General features: G+C 36.6%; 1 protein-coding gene across 1 annotated transcript; it reads left to right on the forward strand.

Annotated features, from left to right (window-relative positions):
* The first annotated feature begins 804 nt into the window (after positions 1-804).
* LOC130084184 (60 kDa lysophospholipase-like) lies at positions 805-21998 on the forward strand. The gene is made up of 15 exons (XM_056249421.1): positions 805-866; positions 1148-1301; positions 13618-13747; positions 14916-15027; positions 15105-15230; positions 15298-15381; positions 15957-16083; positions 16314-16426; positions 17034-17219; positions 17296-17409; positions 17538-17657; positions 17798-17893; positions 19335-19498; positions 21097-21183; positions 21866-21998. The coding sequence occupies exons 1-15, from the start codon at positions 849-851 to the stop codon at positions 21996-21998; spliced, it is 1764 nt and encodes a 587-aa protein (XP_056105396.1). The 5' UTR covers positions 805-848.
* Positions 21999-24541: the final 2543 nt, after the last annotated feature.

The raw sequence follows: 24541 nt of genomic DNA on the forward strand, positions 1-24541 counted from the left end.
GATTCTCTTCACAACTGGATAAGCAGCGATTATGTCAAATAGCTAGAGCACTTAATCGATGAATTAATAGAAGAGAATCCTGAGTTATATGAATTATGAGCCTTTATCAGCTCTTGAGCTTTCTAAAGCCTAATCAAATTGAGTTGTCTCGACTTTATTTTAATAATTTGTTTCATTTATTTATCCATATTGCACAGAATTATATATTCAGAAATATTTTATATATATATATAAATTTGAGTAAACCCAACATTTTAATTCATGATTGGGAGTTGATTAAGTGCTTGCTATAGCTATTATTTGCTCACTGCTTATTCCAGTTGTGAAGAGCATCCTGACAATATGAATTCTGCCATTCCAACATCAGAACTCTTTAAGATATGTTTAATTTAGTTTTGGTCAATATTTTAGTGCTTTAATTTAAATTTTGGCTAATATTTTAGAGTGATCACAGCTCAGCATTTTAAAACGTCATCTACTTTGTGTGTATTACGAGATATTATTAAATGTCTAACTCAGCCTGCTGGGTGAGCAACTTTGAACGATAGAATGAAAGGAAAACGAAAAATAAAGAAATCAATTATGATGACCATGTAATTTTTAAAAGTCGTGTTATTGCAACAGCCGTTAATTTAATTTAGGCCTACCTCATGCAATTCGCAGAAAAGTTGTATTTATTTATTTCGCAGTCACGTGAAAGTTGTCCAGCGCCCTCATTGGCTTAAACAAAGTTTCACTTCATGTCTGCAACAAATAAAAGAGTAAATTGTAAATATGCACGAGCATCTTCAACAGTCATTCTACGTGAATTCACATAGCCTTACAAAAAAAAAGAAAAGAAAAAAGAAATGGATTTGAATTTCCTGGTAAGATTTTTTTTTTTTTTTTACTCGATTGATAAGACAAAGGTTTCTTTTACTACTCATTGTAAAACTCACATTTTCTGATATAGCCTAGTGATACGGTTTGTTGTGTTAATAAAAGTGTTGATCAAGCTATAGCCTGTTAATTAAGGCTTAGCACGTTAGGTGCGAGTAGCCTTTTTAAAATCAACGCGTTGTCTCTCAAATAAATTGTTGGTTAGTTTTGGGCTTAAGCAAGCATGACATCGCTGAGTAACAGGTTAAATCAATCTGATGTGTTTCAGTCGCAGAAGTCTCTCTGCCGAAGCGCCGTGGGAAAGGGTCGCAGGAGAGTCCCTTGCGACAGTTCGGGCTCTCCTGATCTGAGTACCGATGTCGAGGCGAGGGTCCTGGTCATAAACACCGGAGGAACTATTGGAATGATCTTGCATGACGGAGGTAAGTTTCACACCTGACTGCACGAGGGTTCATACCACTGATCTATATAGAATGTCATTATATAGATCAGTGGTTCATACACACAAACGGCACCGTTTTTCATTGAATTATGAAGATTCATAGATATATTTTAACCAGAAAAAGCTAGACTTTATATCAAAAATCATTGTCTTTTTTTGTAATATCTATTATTGATTTTTACTAATATAAACCATTTGAATTAGGCCTATAAAATTATCAAATGCATGCCATAATCTGATGATGTAGCCTACATCTAAAACAAAACGAGCACTGTGTTTCCGAATTAGCTAGCCTACTTTATTTTGTTTTATATTAATTAATTTTTAAAAAGTTACACTTTCACATTGACTTACCAGCATAACAACTGTTCGTTGAAAATACAAATAAAAACACATAAAAAAGAAAGCAACATCCTTACATTATAGCCTAGCATTATTCCATGAGGCTGTCACTTTGCGTAGGCCTTTTATCTTTTCATGCGACTGTTTGAGAGTAGCCTATTCCAAATCAGGCAGAAACGTTTAGCCGCTTTTTGTAAAAACGTAATTTCGTAATTTAATTTATTAATTGAAATAGTTTGTATACTTTATTAAAGAAATTGTGGTTCAGTGTTGTATAAAAAATACTGAGAACAGTTTACTAATAAAACCATGCAAGAGAAAGCATCCTACATTTTCCTCTTTTTTTAAAGGAATCTTAAGGAGCTTTGAGACTTCAATTGAGGGACCGTTAAAGCTGATCAAATTAAGGATTCAAGGCTGCCTATTTTTAAAAGAATTAGTTAAATTATCGCGATTTCATTTGGAGACACCATTTGGAGGTGACTGATTTTTTGAGTGAAGGGAAACATCTGTTTGTGTTTAATTGGGATATAAACGAGTTTCTGTTGTGTTCAAGTTTGTAATCGTTAATGTGCAGAAGAGCTTAGGTTGTGGATAACTGCATGTAGGCTATAGGCCTAATACTGTGATGTGTGTGTATGTTGCTCAATGCGCAATAGTTTAGCTAATGTCAGTGCAGCAAGTTTCTTCTTGTGCTGTGCTGCAGACATAGCCTACTTTTAATTGTATCATAACCCAAAGTAAAATTCAAACAGGTATTTTCCATTTGCTAATAATCAACTTAAAATAAAAAAGCACCGTAATAATCACTTATAATATTAAGTTAATTGTGTCATATAAACAATTTAGGAGATTTTACATTATTTATTTAGGTAGATTGTGCTAAAAAAATTTTTTAGTAATATGTGTAATATATCATCATTTTGTTTAAGTAGCTTAGATAGCGCATAACATTTTCTTTACAGCTAGCCATATAGCCTATGTGTTCAGCGCCGCACACGCCCGTTTTGTGAGCGGAATAATGAAGTTTAAAAAAAAAAGAATTTAAACTCTGTTTACCATTTTATGTAGCATAAATATTCTACTCTCATTAATGGAGTTGAGCACTCAAACATATAATGTGTCATAGAAGAATGGGCATAACTCTTTCACATTTTTCAAATGTGAAAGAGTTATGGTATATTGTTCCAAATTGTGATGGCTATGCAGCTTGAGTGAACCTATGAAAGGGAAAGTCTCAGTTAGTTATGTAACCATAGTTCTCTAAGTTGGTTCCCTATTCAGGGAACCAACGTAACCGAGACATCTTTAAGAATGGGAAAGTCAGTCAGGAAGATTGCAGGCCTAAATACTTGATGTAACAGTAAAGATAAACAGAATTGTCAAAGCCAATATTTTGGGACTGTTTAGTTTGTTAAGTTTGTTTCTATCAGGCTTGTGCCTTATTTTACAATGTCAGCCAAGCGTACTATAAAACCACTAAATTCTGCCCATGCACAATAACACAGCTTCAGGAAGCTCACAAACTTCACTCTTTATCTTTAATAAAATCTTATCTGGGTCCAAAGAACTCAGATACACAAGAAAGGAGTGTACTTTCAATCTGTTAGTGTGAGTTACTGTTTAGAGATGTGTTGTGATAAATATTAGGTTAGATTATTTACAACTTTATTATTAATGCAGAGTGCAGTCAATGAAATAAAGTTTGCATCAAATTGTAAGTTAAAATAGCAATCTCTCTTTCCCTGCCAACATTTTCGGAAAAAAAATATAAATATAGCTGCGAGCAGCGATTACGGGCCCAAGCCGGTGGCACCGCAACCCCGGTGCCTTTAGTTACCTAAAGGCACCGGGGTGGCGGTACCACCGGCTTTGGCCCTTCATCGCTGCTCGCAGCTATATTTATATATATATATATATATATATATATATATATATATATATATATATATATATATATATATATATATATATATATATATATATATAAAGCCGGTGGCACCGCCACCCTGGTGCCTTTAGGGTTATTGTGCACGACGTGCAAAAACGTAACCCTGCTTTGACTGTCGAAAAGAAGTGTGCTGTAGAGCTTGTATCAGTGTGGGCTCTGCAAAAGTGTGCATTGAGGGCACATATCAACCACAAAGTATGCGAGAGCAACCTTCTGAAAGGTCAGGTCTACATCCAGGTCTACATCTGCCGTGTGTTTACATCATAGTAGTGAAGTTTGAAGCAATCAGGTGATTTCAAAGCTTTTTGAAAGTGACAGACTTCCTGCTGCCAGTTGGTGGCGCTATAACCGGGGTGGCGGTGCCGCCGGCTTTGGCCCTTTCATCGCTGCTCGCAGCTATATTTATATATATACACACACAAACACACACACACACACACACACATATATATATATATATATATATATATACATAAATATATATATATTGTTTTTTTAAGAGACAAGACAGAATATTACTTGCCTGATCTGATTAGAAAAATAGTGTTTGTGTGTGTGTGTGTGTGTGTGTGTGTGTGTGTGTGTGTGTGTGTGTGTGTGTGTGTGTGTGTGTGTGTGTGTGTGTGTGTGTGTGTGTGTGTGTGTGGCGTAATTGAACAATGTAGACATAAAAACATACTCCGTCCTTTTGTTCATACAGGACATTATTCAAACTGCAAAGTGTTTACTTATATTTGTGTACACTTGCAATAAAACACAACATTGTGCTTTTGTCAAGCTATAAACTCTTGTCAAACTGTAAACTACAACTGTCACCCAACCAAAATCTCTTACACACACACACACAGTTTAAAAGCAAAAAATATCAAACAATCCTATTTAAAAACAGTCTGTGGGAGCCATCTTTTGGACATTCATCATATCGCATTGGTTTTCATTTCTTGTCATCAAACAGAGCCCTAATCTGTTTATTTTTTCAGTTACACATTCTACATTGATTAAAAAAGAAAAATCAAATGTGTTTTTATTTTATACAGAAATAAATAATCTATCATTCAGATGAGAATAAAGTTAGTGTTAGTTCAAATTTTAAGGAAAACAAATATATGATCTGAAATATAGCACATTCATTTAAAATTCATTCAGGTTCAATTACCAAACATACAATCTTAATGTAATTTAAAGCAAACAATACATTTAAAATATATGGGTTGTATGACTATTTTTTAATATAAAAAGATATATATCCAAAAAGACAAGGCCTAAAGTTTAACAAGGGTTAAACTCTTATCACTGTAACAGACACAATCACACACACAATCACACACACACACACACAAGTCAAATCACTTACATTTTACATGCAATATTGACTTTTTTTCTGTTTCAGCAGCGAAAATAGTTAAACAAAGATCACAGCAGAACCATCGCGCATCTCACAGCAACGCGTTCTCATTACTGAATGATTCAGCATTTTGAACGAATCGGTTGACTCAAAGATTCAATGACCAATCAATCCATAAACATCTATCTCATTCATGAATGACTCAGTCGTTCAAACGAATGAATCAATGACTCGCTCATTAAGACGGTCGCCTGGCGACACCTAATGACGGTTTAGTGTTATGTTTAAAAGTATCATTCTTTCCAACGATTGTTAATTAACTCATATTTGAAACATAAGCTATATTTATATATATACATACATATACACACACATACACAAAAATAAAATAAAAACACATTTGAAACGTGTTTGCTTACTAAATTGTGAGCTGAACGAAAGTTGCAGCAAATATCAGCAACAGGAGTCAAATTTCATTAATCACGAGAGTGAAGAGCTGACTGAAAAGATGATGACGGAATAGGCTATTTTATGTAAAAACGCCCATTTAAGCGAATCTGTCATTGTACTCTTTTATTGTTGTGTTTTCCGTGAAAAATAATAGACTATTGAACTCACAATTCAAGCAATCGGCCCCCGAAATTGCACTAATTTTAGTGACACTAAAAAGTATGCGGCTGCACTGGCATTCATAACGGTGCGCGTCCATGGCGACGAGCGAGCAGAACAGAGCGAACGTTTAGTTAATTTCTACTTCCATAGAAATTCATTCGAGCGCCACCATTTCAATGTCCGTGCGGACGTCCATATTATACTTTCGCTTTCAAGTTAGTGTTTTTAAACCCCCCAGCGGGAGGTTTACACAATTGGTTTACACAATCACACGTTGATTAACCGGTGGGAAAATATTCCCATAGTAACATCCCTAATATATAAATATATAAATTCAATAGGCCTACCTGATTTTGAACACAAGAGGGCAGTATAGCACTATATATGATTTGGATTATTATTATTTTTGACTAAACAACCATTCTGGCTGTTTTTAAACTTAAAAATAATTCTTAAATTGAAAAAAAGGAATAAAATGGGTTTAGTTCTAATATTTGTATAATTTTATATAAAAATAAATGGTGTATAATTACATTTTAGAAAGATATGAGACATGCCCTGATTCTTTTTTTGACATTATTGTCCTCGATCAGAGCCCTAATCTGTTTATTTTTTCAGTTACATTGATTAAAAAAGAAAAATCAAATGTGTTTTTATTTTATACAGAAATAAATAATCTATCATTCAGATGAGAATAAAGTTAGTGTTAGTTCAAATTTTAAGGAAAACAAATATATGATCTGAAATATAGCACATTCATTTATAATTCATTCAGGTTCAATTACCAAACATACAAATCTCAATGTAATTTAAAGCAAACAATACATTTAAAATACATGGGTTGTATGCTATTTTTTTTTATATAAAAAGATATATATCCAAAAAGACAAGGCCTAAACTTTAACAAGGGTTAAACAATCACTGTAACAGACACAATCACACACACACACACACACACACACACACACACACACACACACACACACACACACACACACACACACACACACACACACACACACACACACACACACACACCCACACACACACACACACACACACACACACGTCAAATCACTTACATTTTAGATGCAATATTGACTTTTTTTTCTGTTTCAGCAGCGAAAATAGTTAAACAAAGATCACAGCAGAACCATCGAGCATCTCACAGCAACGCGTTCTCATTACTGAATGATTCAGCATTTTGAACGAATCGGTTGACTCAAAGATTCAACGACCAATCCATAATCTGTCTCATTCATGAATGACTCAGCCGTTCGAACGAATCGTTTGAACGAATGAATCAATGACTCGCTCATTAAGACGGTCGCCTGGCGACACCTAATGACGGTTTAGTGATATTAAAAGTATCATTCTTTCCAACGATTGTTAATTAACTCATATTTGAAACATAAGCTATATATATATATATATATATATATATATATACACACATATATATACACACACATATATATACACAAAAATAAAATAAAAACACATTTGAAGCGTGTTTGCTTACTAAATTGTGAGCGGAACGAAAGTTGCAGCAAATATCAGCAACAGGAGTCAAATTTCATTAATCACGAGAGTGAAGAGCTGACTGAAAAGATGATGACGGAATAGGCTATTTTATGTAAAAGCCCCTATTTCAGCGAATCTATCCTTGTACTCTTTTGTTGTTGTGTTTTCCGTGAAAAATAATAGACTATTGAACTCACAATTCAAGCAATCGGCCCCGTTATTGCACTAATTTTAAAGTGACACTAAAAAGTATGCGGCTGCACTGGCATTCATAACGGTGCGCGTCCACGGCGATGAGCGAGCAGAACAGAGCGAACGTTTTTTAGTTCATTCCTACTTCCATAGGAATTCCCTCGAGCGCTCTGCACGTGGCCATTATCAATGTCCCGTATTTAAAAGCTCTCGGTCCTCAGTCACATACCAAATATATGTATAATGTATATATAAATATAATTTTGGACACAAGAGGGCAGTATGGCCCTATGTATAATTTTGTGTTTAAACTAAAAGAGCCCCTCCCCCCTCCCCACACAGACACACACGAATGGCAGGGTGCATTCTCTCTGTCAGAGGGAGAGGGAGAGAAAATTCTCAGAAACATCCACATTCAAACCAAAATATCTGACTTCCTCTTGGTCTGAGCTAATGACAGTTAATTAGAAAGTTGTCCGGCTTGATCTGAACCATATGCATACCTGTGTCTGTCGAGTTTCATGCAATTTCAAGCATGCTAAGAGTCTCAAAAGCATCAAACAAGAATATTAAAGTTTGATGTGTTGCCACGGCAACAGTATCTAAGATATCAATAATCCTTTCACAGGTCTACATCTGGCGTGTGTTTACATTATACACATAAAGTTTGAAGCAAATCGGGTAAAAATAAGAGGGTGATTTCAAAGCATTTAGGAAGTGACACACTTCCTGCTGCCAGTTGGTGGCGCTATAATTTTGACTCACAATAGTCACATCCATGTGATCGGCCTCTTACAACGAACACACTGTTGAAGTTTCATCAAGATCAGTTAATGTATGCAGTAGTTATGACACACTTCCTGTTTCACGTTTCTCGCCATAATTTTGTTTCCTCGCCACGGCCAAACCGTTCGAGATATCAAAAATCCCCTCGCAAACTTTCATCCTCAATGTCTTGACTTCATGCTGACCGAGTTTCGTGCCGTTTGTTTGAATTCTCTAGGAGGAGTATTTCACATTCCATTGCGTGTGTTTTACCAACAACCCTAAATAGCCGACTTCCTGTTGGGCTGGGGTAAAAAGTAAGAGTGTGAAGTATATATGAAACGAGGAGATCTACATGTGTACCGAGTTTCATATTATTACATGCAAGCGTGTTTGATTTATGGACCATGTTTTCGGACCCCGTTCCAGGGGGCGCTGTCGAGCCCCCCTGCCACGCCCGGGTACCATCTTCAGCCCGGCCCTGATGGCCGCGGGTTCTGACATGTGTGCAAAGTTTCAGGAGTTTTTGAGCATGTTAAGGCCTCCAAAAGTGTCCAAAAGGTAGCAGAAAAATAATAAGAAGAATAAATATAGCTGCGAGCAGCGATTACGGGCCCAAGCCGGTGGCACCGCAACCCCGGTGCCTTTAGTTACCTAAAGGCACCGGAGTGGCGGTGCCACCGGCTTTGGCCCTTCATCGCTGCTCGCAGCTATATTTATATATATATATATATATATATATATATATATATATATATATATATATATAAACAAGCCGGTGGCACCGCCACCCTGGTGCCTTTAGGGTTACTGTGCATGACGGGCAATAACTTAACCCCGCTTTGACTGTTGAGAAGATGTGTACTGTAGAGCTTGCATTGGTGTGGGCTCTGCAAAAGTGTGCATTGAGGGCACATATCATATGCGTGAGCAACCTTCTGAAACCTAAAATGAAAAATGAGACACCCTACGGTCTCATGGACTTAATGGACACATGAAATAAGTACACAAGATTGAAAGTTAAATCAAGTGTGCCAAGACAGAATATTACTTGCCTGATCTGATTAGAAAAAAGTTTGTGTGTGTGTATGTGTGTGTGTGTGTGTGTGAAACGTGATTGAACAATGTAGACATTAAAACATACTCCGTCCTTTTGTTCATACAGGACATTATTCAAACTGCAAAGTGTTTACTTATATTTGTGTACAATCGCAATAAAACACAACATTGTGCTTTTGTCAAACTGTAAACTACAACTGTCACCCAACCAAAATCTCTTTTTTATTTTATACAAAAATAAATAGTCTATCATTCAGATGAGAATAAAGTTAGTTCAAATTTTAAGGAAAACTCTGAAATATAGCACATTCATTTAAAATTCATTCAGGTTCAATTACCAAACATACAAATCTTAATGTAATTTAAAGCAAACAATACATTTAAAATATATGGGTTGTATGCCTATTTTTTTTATATAAAAAGATATATATCCAAAAAGACAGCCTAAACTTTAACAAGGGTTAAACAATCACTGTAACAGACACAATCATACACACACACACACACACACACACACAGACACAGACACAGACACAGACACAGACACACACAAGTCAAATCACTTACATTTTAGATGCAATATTGACTTTTTTCTGTTTCAGCAGCGAAAATAGTTAAACAAAGATCACAGCAGAACCATCGAGCATCTCACAGCAACGCGTTCTCATTACTGAATGATTCAGCATTTTGAACGAATCGGTTGACTCAAAGATTCAATGACCAATCCATAATCTGTCTCATTCATGAATGACTCAGCCGTTCGAACGAATCGTTCGAACAAATGAATCAATGACTCGCTCATTAAGACGGTCGCCTGGCGACACCTAATGATGGTTTAGTGATATGTTTAAAAGTATCATTCTTTCAAACGATTGTTAATTAACTCATATTTGAAACATAAGCTATATATATATATATACACACACATATATATACACAAAAATAAAATAAAAACACATTTGAAGCGTGATTGCTTACTAAATTGTGAGCGGAACGAAAGTTGCAGCAAATATCAGCAATAAATTTCATTAATCACGAGAGTGAAGTGCTGACTGAAAAGATGATGACGGAATAGGCTATTTTATGTAAAAGCGCCTATTTAAGCGAATCTGTCATTGTACTCTTTTGTTGTTGTGTTTTCCGTGAAAAATAATAGACTATTGAACTCACAATTCAAGCAATTGGCCCCCGATATTGCACTAATTTTAAAGTGACACTAAAAAGTATGCGGCTGCAGTGGCATTCATTACAGTGCGCATCCATGGCGACGAGCGAGCAAAACAGAGCGAACGTTTTTTCATTTCTACTTCCATAGAAATTCATTCGAGCGCACTGCGAGCGCCACCACTATAAATGTCCTTACTTTACTTTCACTTTTAACTTAGCGATATAAAAGCCCCCGGTGTTACACGTCAAATAACCGGTGAGAAAAAATTCTCGGAGTCACATAGCAGCTACCTATATTTAAATACAACAGGCCTACCTGATTTTGAACACAAGAGGGCAGTATAGCCCTATGTATTATTTGATATATTTATTTTTTAACTGAATAGTGCATCCTGGCTGTTTTTAAACTTGTACATTATTCTTAAATTGAAAACAAGAATAAAATGGGTTTAGTTCTGATATTTGTATAATTTTATCTAGAAATAAATGGTGTATAATTACATTTTTAGAAGATATGAAGCTTTTAGTGTTTTTTTTTTTTTTTACATGACTTTAATCCCTCGCCATAGCAAAACAATTAGAGATATTCAATAGATATTCACAATTATGCTTCTTTAATGTATTTTCATCATGTTGAAAAAGTTTGGTGGGAATAAAATAAACCACTTAAGAGGAGTGATGCATATTTTGTCATTTAAAAAAAAATACAAAAATTGTTATGCGAAAAGACAAGGACTTAGAGATTTCTTTATCCTTTAATGCAGGAAAAATCATACAGCCAGCCACACACACACACACACACACATAAACACAGACACCAACCCTCCCTCCCTCCCCTCCCCTCTGCTCCCCTCCCCACACAGACACACACACAAACAGAATGGCAGGGGGACAAGAAATCCATTCAAACTACAATATCTGACTTTCTGTTGCTCTGAGCTAATGACTTTAAATTAGAAAGTCGATTGGCTTGATGAGAACAATATGCGTGGCAAGTTTTGTAACTGTAGGTAAAACGAGCAAAGTTATAACACACTTTATGTGTCCTTTTTTAGTCATAAAATTAATTTCCTCGCCACGGCCAAACCGTTCGAGATATCAAAAATCCCTCCGGAATTTAGCATCATCAATGTCTTGACGTCATGCTGACCGAGTTTGCTTGAAATCCGATCAATTCCCAAGGAGAATTAAATAGAATTTCAGGGGTATGCGTTTCCAAACAAACCATGATAGCCGGCTTCCTGTTGGGATGTCGTAAAACTTAGAGCACGAAAGTTGTTTAACCCAATGAGATCTATAAGTGTACACAGTTTCATATTATTACATGCAAGTGTCTTTGATTTATGGACAAGTGTTCGAATCCCAGTCCAGGGGGCGCTGTCGGTCCGCCCTGCCACGCCCGGGTACCAGCTTCAGTCCGGCCCTGATGGCCACGGGTTCTGACCCGTGTGCAAAGTTTCAAGAGTTTTAGAGGATGTTAAGGGCCCCAAAAGCCCCCGAAACCTTGATCAACAATAATTAAAAGCTTTGTCACTCAAACAGACACATCCCCCTCCCCCCACAGACACAGAGGTATGCAGAGAGAGGGAGAGAGGGACAGAGATTACTCCAAAACATCCCATTCAAACCAAAATATCTGACTTCCTGTTGTTCGGAACCAAAAACTGTAAATTAGAAAGTTGTCCGGCTTGATCTGAACAATATGCCTACCGAGTTTTAAGATTGCAGGTAAAACTATGAAACTAACCCTCTCACTTTTGTCAAAAGGTGGCGCTACTGAGTCCCTGCACCACGCCCGTTCCTGAAACTTTGCACATGTCTACTGGCTAATATATGTGACATGTCTGTCGAGTTTCATGCAATTTCAAGCATGCTAAGAGTCTCAAAAGCATCAAAAAAGAATTTTAAAGTTTGATGTGTTGCCACGGCAACAGTATCAAAGATATCAAGAATCCATTCACAGGTCTACATCTGGCGTATGTTTACATTATACAGATGAAGTTTGAAGCAAATTGGGTTAAAATAAGAGGGTGATTTCGAAGCATTTTGAAAGTGACACACTTCCTGCTGCCAGTTGGTGGCGCTATAACTTTGACTCACAATAGTCACATCCATGTGATCGGCCTCTTACAGCGAACACACTGGTGAAGTTTCATCAAGATCAGTTAATGTATGCAGAAGTTATAACACACTTCCTGTTTCACGTTTCTCGCCATAATTTCGTTTCCCCGCCACGGCCAAACCGTTCGAGATATCAAAAATCCCCTCGCAATTTTTCATCCTCAATGTCTTGACTTCATGCTGACCGAGTTTCGAGGCATTTCTTTGAATTCTCTAGGAGAAGTACTTTAAATTCCATTGCATGCGTTTTACAAACAACCCTAAATAGCCGACTTCCTGTTGGGCTGGGGTAAAAAGTAAGAGCATGAAGTACATATGAACCGATGAGATCTATATGTGTACCGAGTTTCATATTCTTACATACAAGCGTGTTTGATTTATGGACCAAGTTTTCGGACCCCGTTCCAGGGGGCGCTGTCGAGCCCCCCTGCCACGCCCGGGTACCATCTTCACCCCGACCCTGATGGCCGCGGGTTCTGACCCGCGTGCAAAGTTTCAAGAGTTTTCGTGCACGTTAAGAGCCCCAAAAGTGCCCGAATAGTCGTAAGAAAAATAAAAGAAAAAAAAAAAAAAAAAAAAAATAATCCTAAGGAAAACAATAGGGCCTTCGCCTTTTCAAGGCTTGGGCCCTAATAAATAATCCTAAGGAAAACAATAGGGCCTTCGCCCTTTGGGCTTGGGCCCTAATAATTTTTACATGTGAAGAGTTCAGATGCAAAAGCCTCTAAGTGCCATTTGAAATGTTCTTCTAGAATGATAATTTTTATCAAGCTTGTATATTGAAGTTCAGTAATTTCACCTAAATGACAATTAATAGGTAGGCCTAATCTTCATTGCCATTTAAGTGAAATTACTGAACATAAATATACAAGCTTTATAAAAATTATCATTCTAGAAGAAAAATTTCAAATGGCACTTAGAGGCTTTTGCATCTGAACTCTTCATGTTTACAAAAATGTCATGGCCCCCAGAATATTCTGTAGTATGAACATGCAAACAGTCAGTAGGCTATATCAAAAGAATGAACAGAGTTCTGCTTTTTACAAGTTCACAGTCACAAATGATCAAATTCTGTAAATTAAAAGCATAAAATGTTCGTATTTGGCATGCTGTCCAAGGGCAGAGTTCCGAGCTCGGAATTTAGCCTGAACCCAGAGCCTGTTGTGAACCCTGTTGTCAGATGCAACTTTCTTACATGCTTTTCTTTTATATTTGCAGTTCTGTCTCCAGAACCAAATGCTCTTGTTAAAACTCTACGCACACTCCCCATTCTGCATGATGAGCCTTACGCACAACGGACAAAGCTGTATGAATGTTACAAGCCTGAGGATAAAACACTGGTGCTGCCGTAAGTTCCCATGCAAACATGTAATCAAGTTTATTTTAGGAGGTGGCTGATCAGGACCCAGAGAGTTATGGTCAATTATTTGGTGATACCACTTCAATTTCAATATCAAAATCAATTTATCATGCACAAGTAAAGTAAAGTAAAGTAAAGTAAAACAAAAAAAAAGTTACCATGACCTGTACAATATCCAAAGGTAGCCTACTAAGCACTGACAATTTTTAGAAAATTGTGTAAATGCTTAAAGAACAGTGGATGTGCTGTGCACAGGGCTAAAACAACACTATTTTGTATTAGTATTAGCCACAACACAATAAACATTTGATGTCAAGAACAAAATATATTGTAAGTTTATTTAATCTGACATCCTAACTAACCATTTATGTATGGAATATTATAGTATTATATAAGAGTATTATAGAATTGTTTTTTTAGAGTACTTTCTTTCATCCTATCAAAAAAGTCTTGTGATACATTTTTGGGTGTTGTCCCACCAGTTGAGAACCACTAAAATGCTTTCACTTTATTTGCAGAGATGACCCATAAGTAAGACATGACAAGTTATCTCTCACAATTCTGATTTTTTTTTTTTTTTTGTGAGCTTAAATCCTTTACGAAAAAGAAGTATACTTCAAGTTTATTTGAGTATGTTTTTAAGTATACTTTATATAGTAAGTATACTAATATCTAGGCTACTAGCAGTAAGTGTACTATTTCAATACTGATTGGGACTGAATTTTACCACTTTTTAGTATATAAAATTATAATTTTAAGTATACTTAAGTGTAACAGTAGTAGATCTGCCCCAAACTTCACATGTTTGATAAGACTCTTGGCCTGAAGACATACATGGAAAAATTCAGTTATAGTCAAAACGCCACCTGCTGACAACAGGAAGTCTGGCACATCAAAATGACTTTGCCATATTATTCATATATTTACCCCTTAAAAGCATATCACCTAGCCTAGAAATCACCCACTGTTCACTGTTTTCCTATAAGGCCACCGGGTGGTGGTGGTCCTGGGTGCGAGCGCCCTTTTATCGGGCTTTCTTTCTTTTTTGTTTAAGGCTACTCAATGAAATATTGATTTGTTTTTGAACCTTGTTGTCATTATGGTACATTCCCAGTGTATGTTGACTAAAATCGAGCCTCATTTTGTCTTACCTCAGACGATCCAAACTGGACAAGAGGGTTGTGTATACGTTTTTAGAGTACTCTCCCCTGCTTGACTCCAGCAACATGACTCCAAATGACTGGATAACTATCGTAAAAGACATTGAGGTGCCTTTTTTAACCATCTCTATTTTTTTCCCCCACTTTAGACAGTCAGTGCTGAGAAATTTTTGTCTCGTTCACAGAAATACTATGAGGATTATGATGGGTTTGTTGTTCTGCATGGCACTGACACCATGGCTTACACCGCCTCTGCCTTATCATTCATGTGTGAGAATCTGGGAAAGCCTGTCGTCCTCACTGGCTCACAGGTAACATGTTTTAAAGGTATTTTAAATGAACTATTCCTTTAACTAACCATTTTATTTGTGGCATCAGGTGCCCATCTTTGAGATGAGGAGTGATGGGAGGGACAACCTCTTAGGGGCGCTGTTGATTGCAGGACAGTTTGTCATTCCCGAGGTGAAGAGATGCTTTTTATATCCATTGCAAACGTTGTATGAGCAAGCTGTATGATACAGATATTAAAAATGTTTGTATAGTGTTATTGAATATGAAATACATTTTATGAGTTTGCATGTAGTTCTCCCCATGTTTCCTCTGGGTGCTCTGGTTTCCCCACAATCTAAAAACATACTGCATCTATAGGTGAATTGGAGAAGCTAAAATTGTCTGTAGAGAGTGTGAATGTCTGCGTGCAAACTAGGGCTGACCACTAACTAATAAATAACAACTAATAAAAAAAAATCAATAGGCTAATCAATAATGAAAATCATCGACAACAAATGTCATTTTTGATTAGTCACGTCTGCCCGCACAAAATCGCACAAAAATGCACAAAAATCGTCCACTAGTAGCACTGAATCTGTACACCACCTGTCAAATAAGTCAGTACATGTTTTAATGGTCCATGATAAGATGTTCCAGTGAAGGCTGACACACAATAAAGCACATTAAAGGGACATACAATTATTGAAAACTGTTTGAAATGAACAAGGGACAAGAAAATAACCTTTTATCTCTTTATTTCTACACAGGTTAGCCTCTATTTTCACCATAAGCTGTACAGAGGCAATCGTGTCACCAAGGTGGACTCTGGAAGCTTCAAAGCATTTGCTACACCAAATCTTCCACCATTAGCCAATTTTGAAGTTGACATCAACAGTAATTCAAGTTCTTCCAACATTTGTGGCTGCAAAAGTCAGAAATATTAGGCTAACATATATACAGTAAATGTATCTCGCAATTTGTAGTAGATTTCAAGTATCTTAACAGACTGTGTCACAAGACACTGTTGCCACTGCTTGCACTTTCATGTCAACTTATCCATTTCTGATGTAATTGCACTAATGTCTGTATTCTGATGTAAAAAATGATCATTTCTTATTGTTTAGTTAACTGGGACACTGTGTGGCGACCAAGAATAACTTCCAAATTCACCGTTAACACACAAATGAACCAAAATGTGGGTCTCCTGCGACTCTTCCCAGGGATTACTACTGATACAGTAAGGCTGGGTGGTAATATGCCACATATTTTGGTCAAACATCTTTAATGTTGAGTGACAAAACATTTGTAGTAAATTGAAATCTGTTACTGATGATGAAAGTTTAACTCACATGCAGACATTCTGCTTTGAACGTAGATTTGCTGTAGTGGATTATTTGGTCAGTTGCTGTTGATTTGCTGTTATTTGTTCTGTATGTGATGAGACCGAGCATGTCCTAAAGAAAGCCAGAAATTTGCATTAGTATTTACACCACCTCTATTAAGAGCAGTGTGGGAGGAGGAGCAGGTATTTACTACATTAGTCTGGCTCTTTTCCCATTTTTTTCTCTTCCTTTTTTTATGATCTTGGTTTTTATGAACACATATGCTTCTGTTTTTTTGTTAGATTTTTTTTACGCCTCTTCATGTTCATTTATAGTCATAATGCCAACATTTGTGTTTTTCTCATTAGCATTATGGCTTAGCCAAGTTAAACACTGTGTGCATGTATATGAATTATTATTCTTACCAATAAGGTCAAATTATGTTATTAAGAATAATTACATGAAAACATGGTCATCATGGAAGAGATATGAATGAATTATTTAATTTTATTTTCACATCAGGTCAAGGCCTTTTTGACGGCTCCCATGGAGGGTGTCATTTTGGAGACCTACGGCAGTGGTAATGCCCCTGATAACCGCCAAGACTTGCTGGATGAGATCTGTAAAGCGACTAAGAGAGGACTCATCATTGTCAACTGCACTCAGTGCCTCAGGGGCACAGTCACAATAGCATACGCCACTGGCCAGGTATGGGAGTTTGCTTGAGAAAGGCTTCATGTGGGTTTACTCCAGGAGTGTGTACTTCTTTAATATTCCCTCTCAGGCTCTGGCTAAGGCGGGTGTGGTTGCTGGGTTTGATATGACTCCAGAAGCTGCTCTTTCAAAGCTCTCCTATGTGCTGGCAAAACAGGACATCAGTAAAAAAGAGAAGGAGGAGGTAAAAAAAATGACTGTGAAAAGTATAAAACAGAAAGTGACAATATTTTGCATCTCCCAGGACAGTTTGCACAGTACAGTGTTAGTAATGTTACTTTATGAATTACAAACATGTTATTTGTTCATAAGATGATGAGTCGCAACCTGCGTGGTGAGATGGTAGCTGACCTGCAGGGAGCAAAGCTCTCTCTCAGCGACAGTCGCTTTATTCAGGTCATCGCCAGGTCCCTCAGCGTTGGCTGTAAAGAGGTGAGGCGGCCAGACCTTTTTCTTCTAATCTTGTTATTCTGGTTGAGTTTGTATTGCCCCATTATGAACTAGCATATTCAGGACCAGAAGAAGTTGTGATTAACTGTTGTAATCCACTATAATATTATTGATGTCCTTAGGAGCTTGAAGCCATACGAAATGCGCTAACGCCCACTCTGGCCTGTGCTGCAGCTAAGATTGGAGATACTGAGGCTTTAGAGGCCATACGAGAAATGGTAAGCATTTGGGTGTTTGCTGTAACAGCAAGCGCCTTTGCAATGACTTGCATTTGTAACTCTTTGTGCATTTAACGTCCCAACAAATGCTAATTCGGTATATATACAGTCGGTGTACCAACAGACACAAACAGCAACACACTGATCTGACAAAACCAAGTGTTTGTTGCCGTTGGTCAGCGTGTCGATGCATTGTGAATTGCATTTAAAGACACTTCCACACAAGCTGAATCTTCAAATGTGCTTACAGCATAAACGGTCAGTCCGGTTGGGCCATCTGCCATACCGAATATCTGCAGAATATCCCTTCAACGAGAAATCCAAATAGCTCTTTTAAAGCCTTAGAGCAACTCAACATCTTATAACCTTCAGTACATAAATCAAGTACTGGAGTAAAAGTATGATACCCTATTAAAACACTACTCCAGTAAAAGTATTAAGTTTTCATTTTCAAATTTATTTGAGTAAAAGTGCAAAAGTACTAAATTTTTAATGGTCTTAAGTATTAAAAGTAAAAACTACTGACTGAACGAATGTTTATTTATTTATCAAGTGTATATGTGCCATCCTACTGCTTAAAATGTTTATTTTATTATCGAAACTGGTCATACACTGATAACTATTACTGATAATTCAGTTGTGTAAACAAGTGAAAATAACAAAATAGGCCATATAGTATATACAAATTTGAAAAACAAACTAAATGTGTTTTGACAAATATAAAAAGATGTCACATTGGGCAAAATGCGTGCACATTTTAAGAAGAATGCAATTACATCATGCAGTGGGGAGGATGCATGGGCATTCATTTGTGTTATTTTAGCATTATGTTAAGTTTTTATCTAAAACCTACCCCATTCAGATGGTAATAGATAAATATGGACATGCACACATTCAAGCTTTTCATTTGATGGGCATAAATTGCTCAATCTTTTACAGCAGATTTAGTATAAAAAAAAACGGGCAGTCCTGATCTATGATTTTCTTTTAAAATAATAAATCTTAAAAATCAGCATTAATAACTCTTCGCATTATCCGTTCAGAGGATCTCCCATTCTTGGCTCATTTTGAGTCAGACTGCAGTGAATGCAGTGACCAGATCATTTGAATCCGTGAACAGGTGATATCAGATGCAGTCCAGTTCACAAATTAATCGTTCAGTGTGATTTGTAAACTGATTTAACAGGTTAACTGAAAACAATCAACTTGTTAATGAATTGGACACTGCTATTGTGTCACTCACTGAGCTGGTGACGATTTCTTCCTTTCAAAATGGCATGTTTTTATGAGGAAAAAGGTTTCCCAAAAGGAAGAACAGATACTTTAAAATTATATTTAAGTACAATAATGAAGTACAAATACTTGATTGTACCAAATAGCATAGGGGAAAAAGAGACATAAGAAATGATGCTTTCTCTTTTTTGTTATTGTTGTTGTTTAGGGCACTGACTTGAGCATGGCGAATTATGATGGCCGAACTCCCCTTCACATCGCTGCATGTGAGGGACATCTGAAAGTGGTGCAGTATCTGCTGAGTAAAGGGGCCACAGTCTATATCAAAGATCGCTTTGGCAATACGCCGCTTCAAAATGCCATTCACTTCAGGTAAGACATGCAGGCCAGTAAGGTCGGATGGTTTAGCTTAATACCTATTTGCATTACCGGTATATGCATTAGGAAGCTTATAAATGTGTATATAACAGAATGTTTTGCTGTAACTTACATTTTTTCTCTGTTTTTACCACAACTAATGTGCGGGTGTGCAGATGTGTGTTATTTAACAGGTCTTTCTGATAACAGGAAACATATTTCTTCCCTTTACACAAACTGACACCACTAAGGTTTTTAAAGTCATCTAGAGGTATCGTTTTTTTTTTATGTTATTACTGTTTTAGTTTGTCCACCTACTTCATAGAGCCATTTGATATCATCCATGCCATTCTTTTCTTGCATGTTTTAAACATTGATCGTAGGTGCATTAGTGTAAAATTATACATTTTCCTCGGATCAAATTCTTTGGTAGCATTTGCCTTAGCAGTGCAGCATGCTCTTCAAAAACCCTCCAACTTCCCCAGCTCCACCTGTATAGATCTGCTATTCATGTACGCTATTGTACAGCAGCAGCATAAATTACTTGCTCACAGCTGAGTGTTGTGTATGTATTGGCAGTAGAAAGTCCTTTTCTTGTGTTGTGTGGGTGCTTAGACTGATCCCAACGTACTAAAATATCGTCATAAATACAGCTTTTATTGTCAAATTCACTAAAACCGGGTTTAAACATCCCCCCTCCTCAGGAAAAGCATAAAGCATAACAACTTCTTTAAAGAAAGAAAACCAAAAAACTCGAAATAAATCAACTCGAAATAACCAAATCAAATAATCAGAATAATACAGAAATAATGTACACACATTTAAATAAACAAACACTTCATACCTTTAAACCCCTAATTTTATGCTCAGGCCACTCTGGTTACCGGGGTTCCAATTCTTTCTCAGCGCCGTGTTTGTGTGGCGTCTTCCCCGCATGAGTTTGGTGCATCACTTAAATTAGTCTGTGCTTGTCCCCCTTAAATATATCCTCCTCCCACCCCGTTTAACCAGAGCTTAATGCCACACTTGCTCTGCAGCAGCACAAATAACAGCAGCAGCAGTGTAGCAAGACCAAGACCAAACATATCAACATTGTCATATCCATTACCATACCAAACACTCCGAGAGTTGTCATGACAGAAATACATACATTGACAGGCAGGTTGGACATTCTATCATTACATTTCGGACCAAATGCACACATCCATTTTTCCCCTCATCCTTTGGCTAGCGTTATCCATCATATGACGACACTCTTATTCACATAAATGCTTTTAAACCATTCTAATGTGACTAGACACTAAAGAGAACTCTGTGCGGTGAATCTCCGGTCTGTGTGATACACAACTTGTGCGCACAGACAGCGCACCACCGAACAAACAAAACTCTGCCAAAATGCCCATTTTGTTGAGCATCGCTGTAAGCACCGTCTTAAACAAGTTAAATAAAGTCTTAAATGAATGTAAAGAGTTATGACATGTTAGATCTGCATCATCCATCATATAAGTAATCCACACGGCTCAGGGGGTTAATAAAGGCCATTGATGTTGAGTAAATCATAATTTTCATTTTTGGTGAACTATCCCTTTAAGACATGTCACTTTTCTCTGTAGGCATAAGGATGTTGTGGAGCTGCTGAGGAAGTGTGGAGCTCACCTCTCCCGTGATGAATTGCAGGATACTGGAACAGAGCTGTGCCGGTCGGTCTCTCTCTCTCTCTCTCTCTCTCTCTCTCTCTCTCTCTCTCTCTCTCTCTCTCTCTCTCTCTCTCACACACATTTCTTCACACCAGTCATTAAGGGACTTTCATTGCATTGAAACAGCAAAGATACAGTATTATTGGAATTTGGATCTAAGCATGGCATCATCTTGTTTCTTGTGTCTTCTGGCATGTCAGACCTTCAAGCTACATCAGTCTTCATACTGAATGTCACCAAAGACCTATAAATCTATAATTGTATTATTAATAATAGCATAAAAATTAAAAACAAAATATTACTCTATGGAATGTAGTACTATAGCCTACTAAACAGTCTAATGTTTACAACTGACAAGCAGTGTTAGTTGATTCTGTAGACTAAATTCAATTAATTTGAACATGGTTCATCTAGTCAGAATTTAGAGTCAGAACTGTTTTATAAAACAAGATTAAACTGCACTCATATCACCTCTCACTAGCAATGATAAATAAATCACCTCCACATCTAGGATCAGGAGTGTCAATTTAAAGCTGCCGTCTTGCTGACATGAGGTTGAGGTCTCCTCCTGAACAGATCAACGTATTAAACGCATGCCAGAACTGAATTTTCAGGAGCTGGAATAATTATAGTAGCTTCGGGGTTCATGATGGCTCATGTAGATCTTCTGGTGTGTGTTTTACAGTCTTGCTGCAAGTGGTGACTTGGAGGGATTGAAGATTTGGAAGTTAGCTGGGGTTGATATGGCCATGTCCGGTTATGATGGAAAGACTCCTTTTGAAGTGGTGAGTTTAATGGGGATGTGCAGTGTGGAATAGTACATTACCCAACAACCAGTGCCTGCAGTGACTTGTCATTTATAACACTGTATGAGTGGATATGAGGCATTTACTTGTTCCTCATTTCTATGTTGCAAAATGACTTGTTTATGCGGATTCATCTTCTATGTCGGCAAATATCAAATATGTATGTTAAGATGTGTTGATAATGTCATGATTTCTGTAATCATTCATGAATTGACCTCTCTCACCTTCAGGCAAGAAGCTTTGAACATAAGGAGGTTGTGGACTTCCTACAGGCTGCTTAGAGCCAATCTCAGGTGTGAAATATATGCTTCCAATAACACACGTGCATTTATAGAATAGTGCATAAGTACGCGAATTGGGACGCACCAACATTGACTTCTGCAGAAACGTGCTTACATTGTTGTTTGTTCTGTGTGTTCTCTAGAATGGCGAGTTTATCAAGCTTACTTTGCCAACAAGATCCTGAGGAGGCCGTCCTGCTAGCTTTCACTTTCTGCCATTATCATCTGTCCAGCTTCTCATTTTATGATTATGTTCACATTTATTCAATTAGCAGAAGCTTTTATCTAAATGATGCACATTTTTCTGAATGTCATTCTGCTTAAATGCGAGATATTGTTTTTGTTGTGTTTTGAAATATCTAAGCATGCCTTTGTCTAAAAACATTACAATTTCCACCTTTCTCAGAGAGCAGCAGTACTATCAGTATCACGTATCTGTGTTGTCTACTTAGTGTGAATGTATTTTTAGAGCATTTATAATAGTAATGGCAGTTAAGCTAAAGAGTGTCTTTATGCACAGTCTTTAGTGAGATGTGCTTTAAAAAAAACTGTCAATTTATTAATTGCATTAAAAAAAGTCTTGTAAAAAAGTAAAATAACAAATTAATTTTAATCCAATGAAAGGTCAGTTGTATTTCTTTATGCAGTTTTATTCTTCAGCAAAAGCGATTTCTAATTTTAACCTGGAAAAGTTTAAATCAGTTATAAAAATTATCTTGAAAATACCTATTTTCTAAACACTTCTTGTCACTGTTATGCTCTGTACTGGTTTTCATTTTCATTGCGTTTCAATTCCTGTTTTACCTGCCTTAGTTAGATTTCCTCTTGTTCTCTTTTTCCCACCACTTTGTGTCCTTGGTTACTTATTGATTAGATTACCTGTTTGTATTCAGTTCATTATCTTGAGTATAAAAGCCCCTCAGTTTTTTGTCTGGTATTGTCCATGCACCGTTGAGTTGAACCTTGTAGTAGGAATTTTAAAAACTAATCATGAACTAACATTTCTTTTTCTTTACAGGCCTAACATTTAAAAAATAATAATGTATCAGAAGTATGTTTTAGCAGGGTTGAGGTTTCAGAAACTGAAGATATCCTGGCTAGACAGTTATTTTAAATCTAATAGTCCCATGATATATTGAGTATTCAATGATGAACTAACAATGGACCACCAACCCCATGATTTGGTTGATTCAGAAGATTCTAACATCTAAATTTGCTTTGCCAGTAATAGAGGGTGTGGGTGGATGCTGTTTTGCACAAGTTGAACTAATCAAATACGAGAAAAATTACACAATGATCATGAGTAGTATGTCATGTTATTTTGCTGTGTTTTGTATTTCTATCCTTTATTCTATTCTTGATGAAGCTGAGATTCTCAGTGATTGTTACGAGAACTCCCGGCAGATTAAAGCATATTCAAAGGCAATTAATGGAGTCTGTTTGATTTTTGCTGCTCAGCAGACTAGACACTAGAGATCTTACTTCTATTCACAAGTGATAGTGTTGTAGTGAAGCACTCTTGATCTTATTCCCGAGTGCTAGTGTTAAAAAAAAGGACGAGACATAGTCTGACTAGAACAGGTATTGAAGTAAGCTTAGTAGAGTATACAACATTTGGGCAAAACTTAAGTCATGTGCGTAGTGGAAAATCTACCACTTCATGTTGGAATACTGCTTTTTGTTTGTTTTATGTTATTAAAGTTATCTACCTTATTTGAACTAGATCATCTCAGGGGTCCTCAACTCTGGACCTTGAGATCTACATTCTTTGTATATTTATAGCTCATTTATATATTATTTTATTTACTGACATTAATTAAAACACATCAAGATATATTGAAGAAAAGCTTTATTAACACCATGACCAGATCTTTCAAATCAATAACTTATGCGCACATTAAGGACTAAAAAGTCACTGAAAAGTCTTTGACAGTGCAGGAGGCTGAAGATGTTTTATACACTCATGTTACATACACATCCATCTCATTAATGAAATCTAAAATTACTATTATTTTTTTGCAAGATTATATTGTTGGTGCACCAAATAAATAAAAACGAACTCCCCATAAGACTAAATGGTTCAACTTACTTTAACCAGTGTGAGGCATTTAACTTTCAGAAATGTACAAACTGTTTTAGAAAGGGATATTTTACCCAAAAATGAAAATTGCCATTTACTCACCCTCATGTCATTCCAGAACTTTGTTCTGTTGAACACAAACAATTTAAAAAATAAATAAAAAAAAAGTCTGTTTTTGTCCATTCAATGGAAGT

This window comes from Rhinichthys klamathensis, unplaced genomic scaffold, assembly GCF_029890125.1.
Source record: "Rhinichthys klamathensis goyatoka isolate OS25496 unplaced genomic scaffold, OSU_Roscu_1.1 h1tg000059l_1, whole genome shotgun sequence".
In the NCBI taxonomy this organism is placed as follows: domain Eukaryota; kingdom Metazoa; phylum Chordata; class Actinopteri; order Cypriniformes; family Leuciscidae; genus Rhinichthys; species Rhinichthys klamathensis.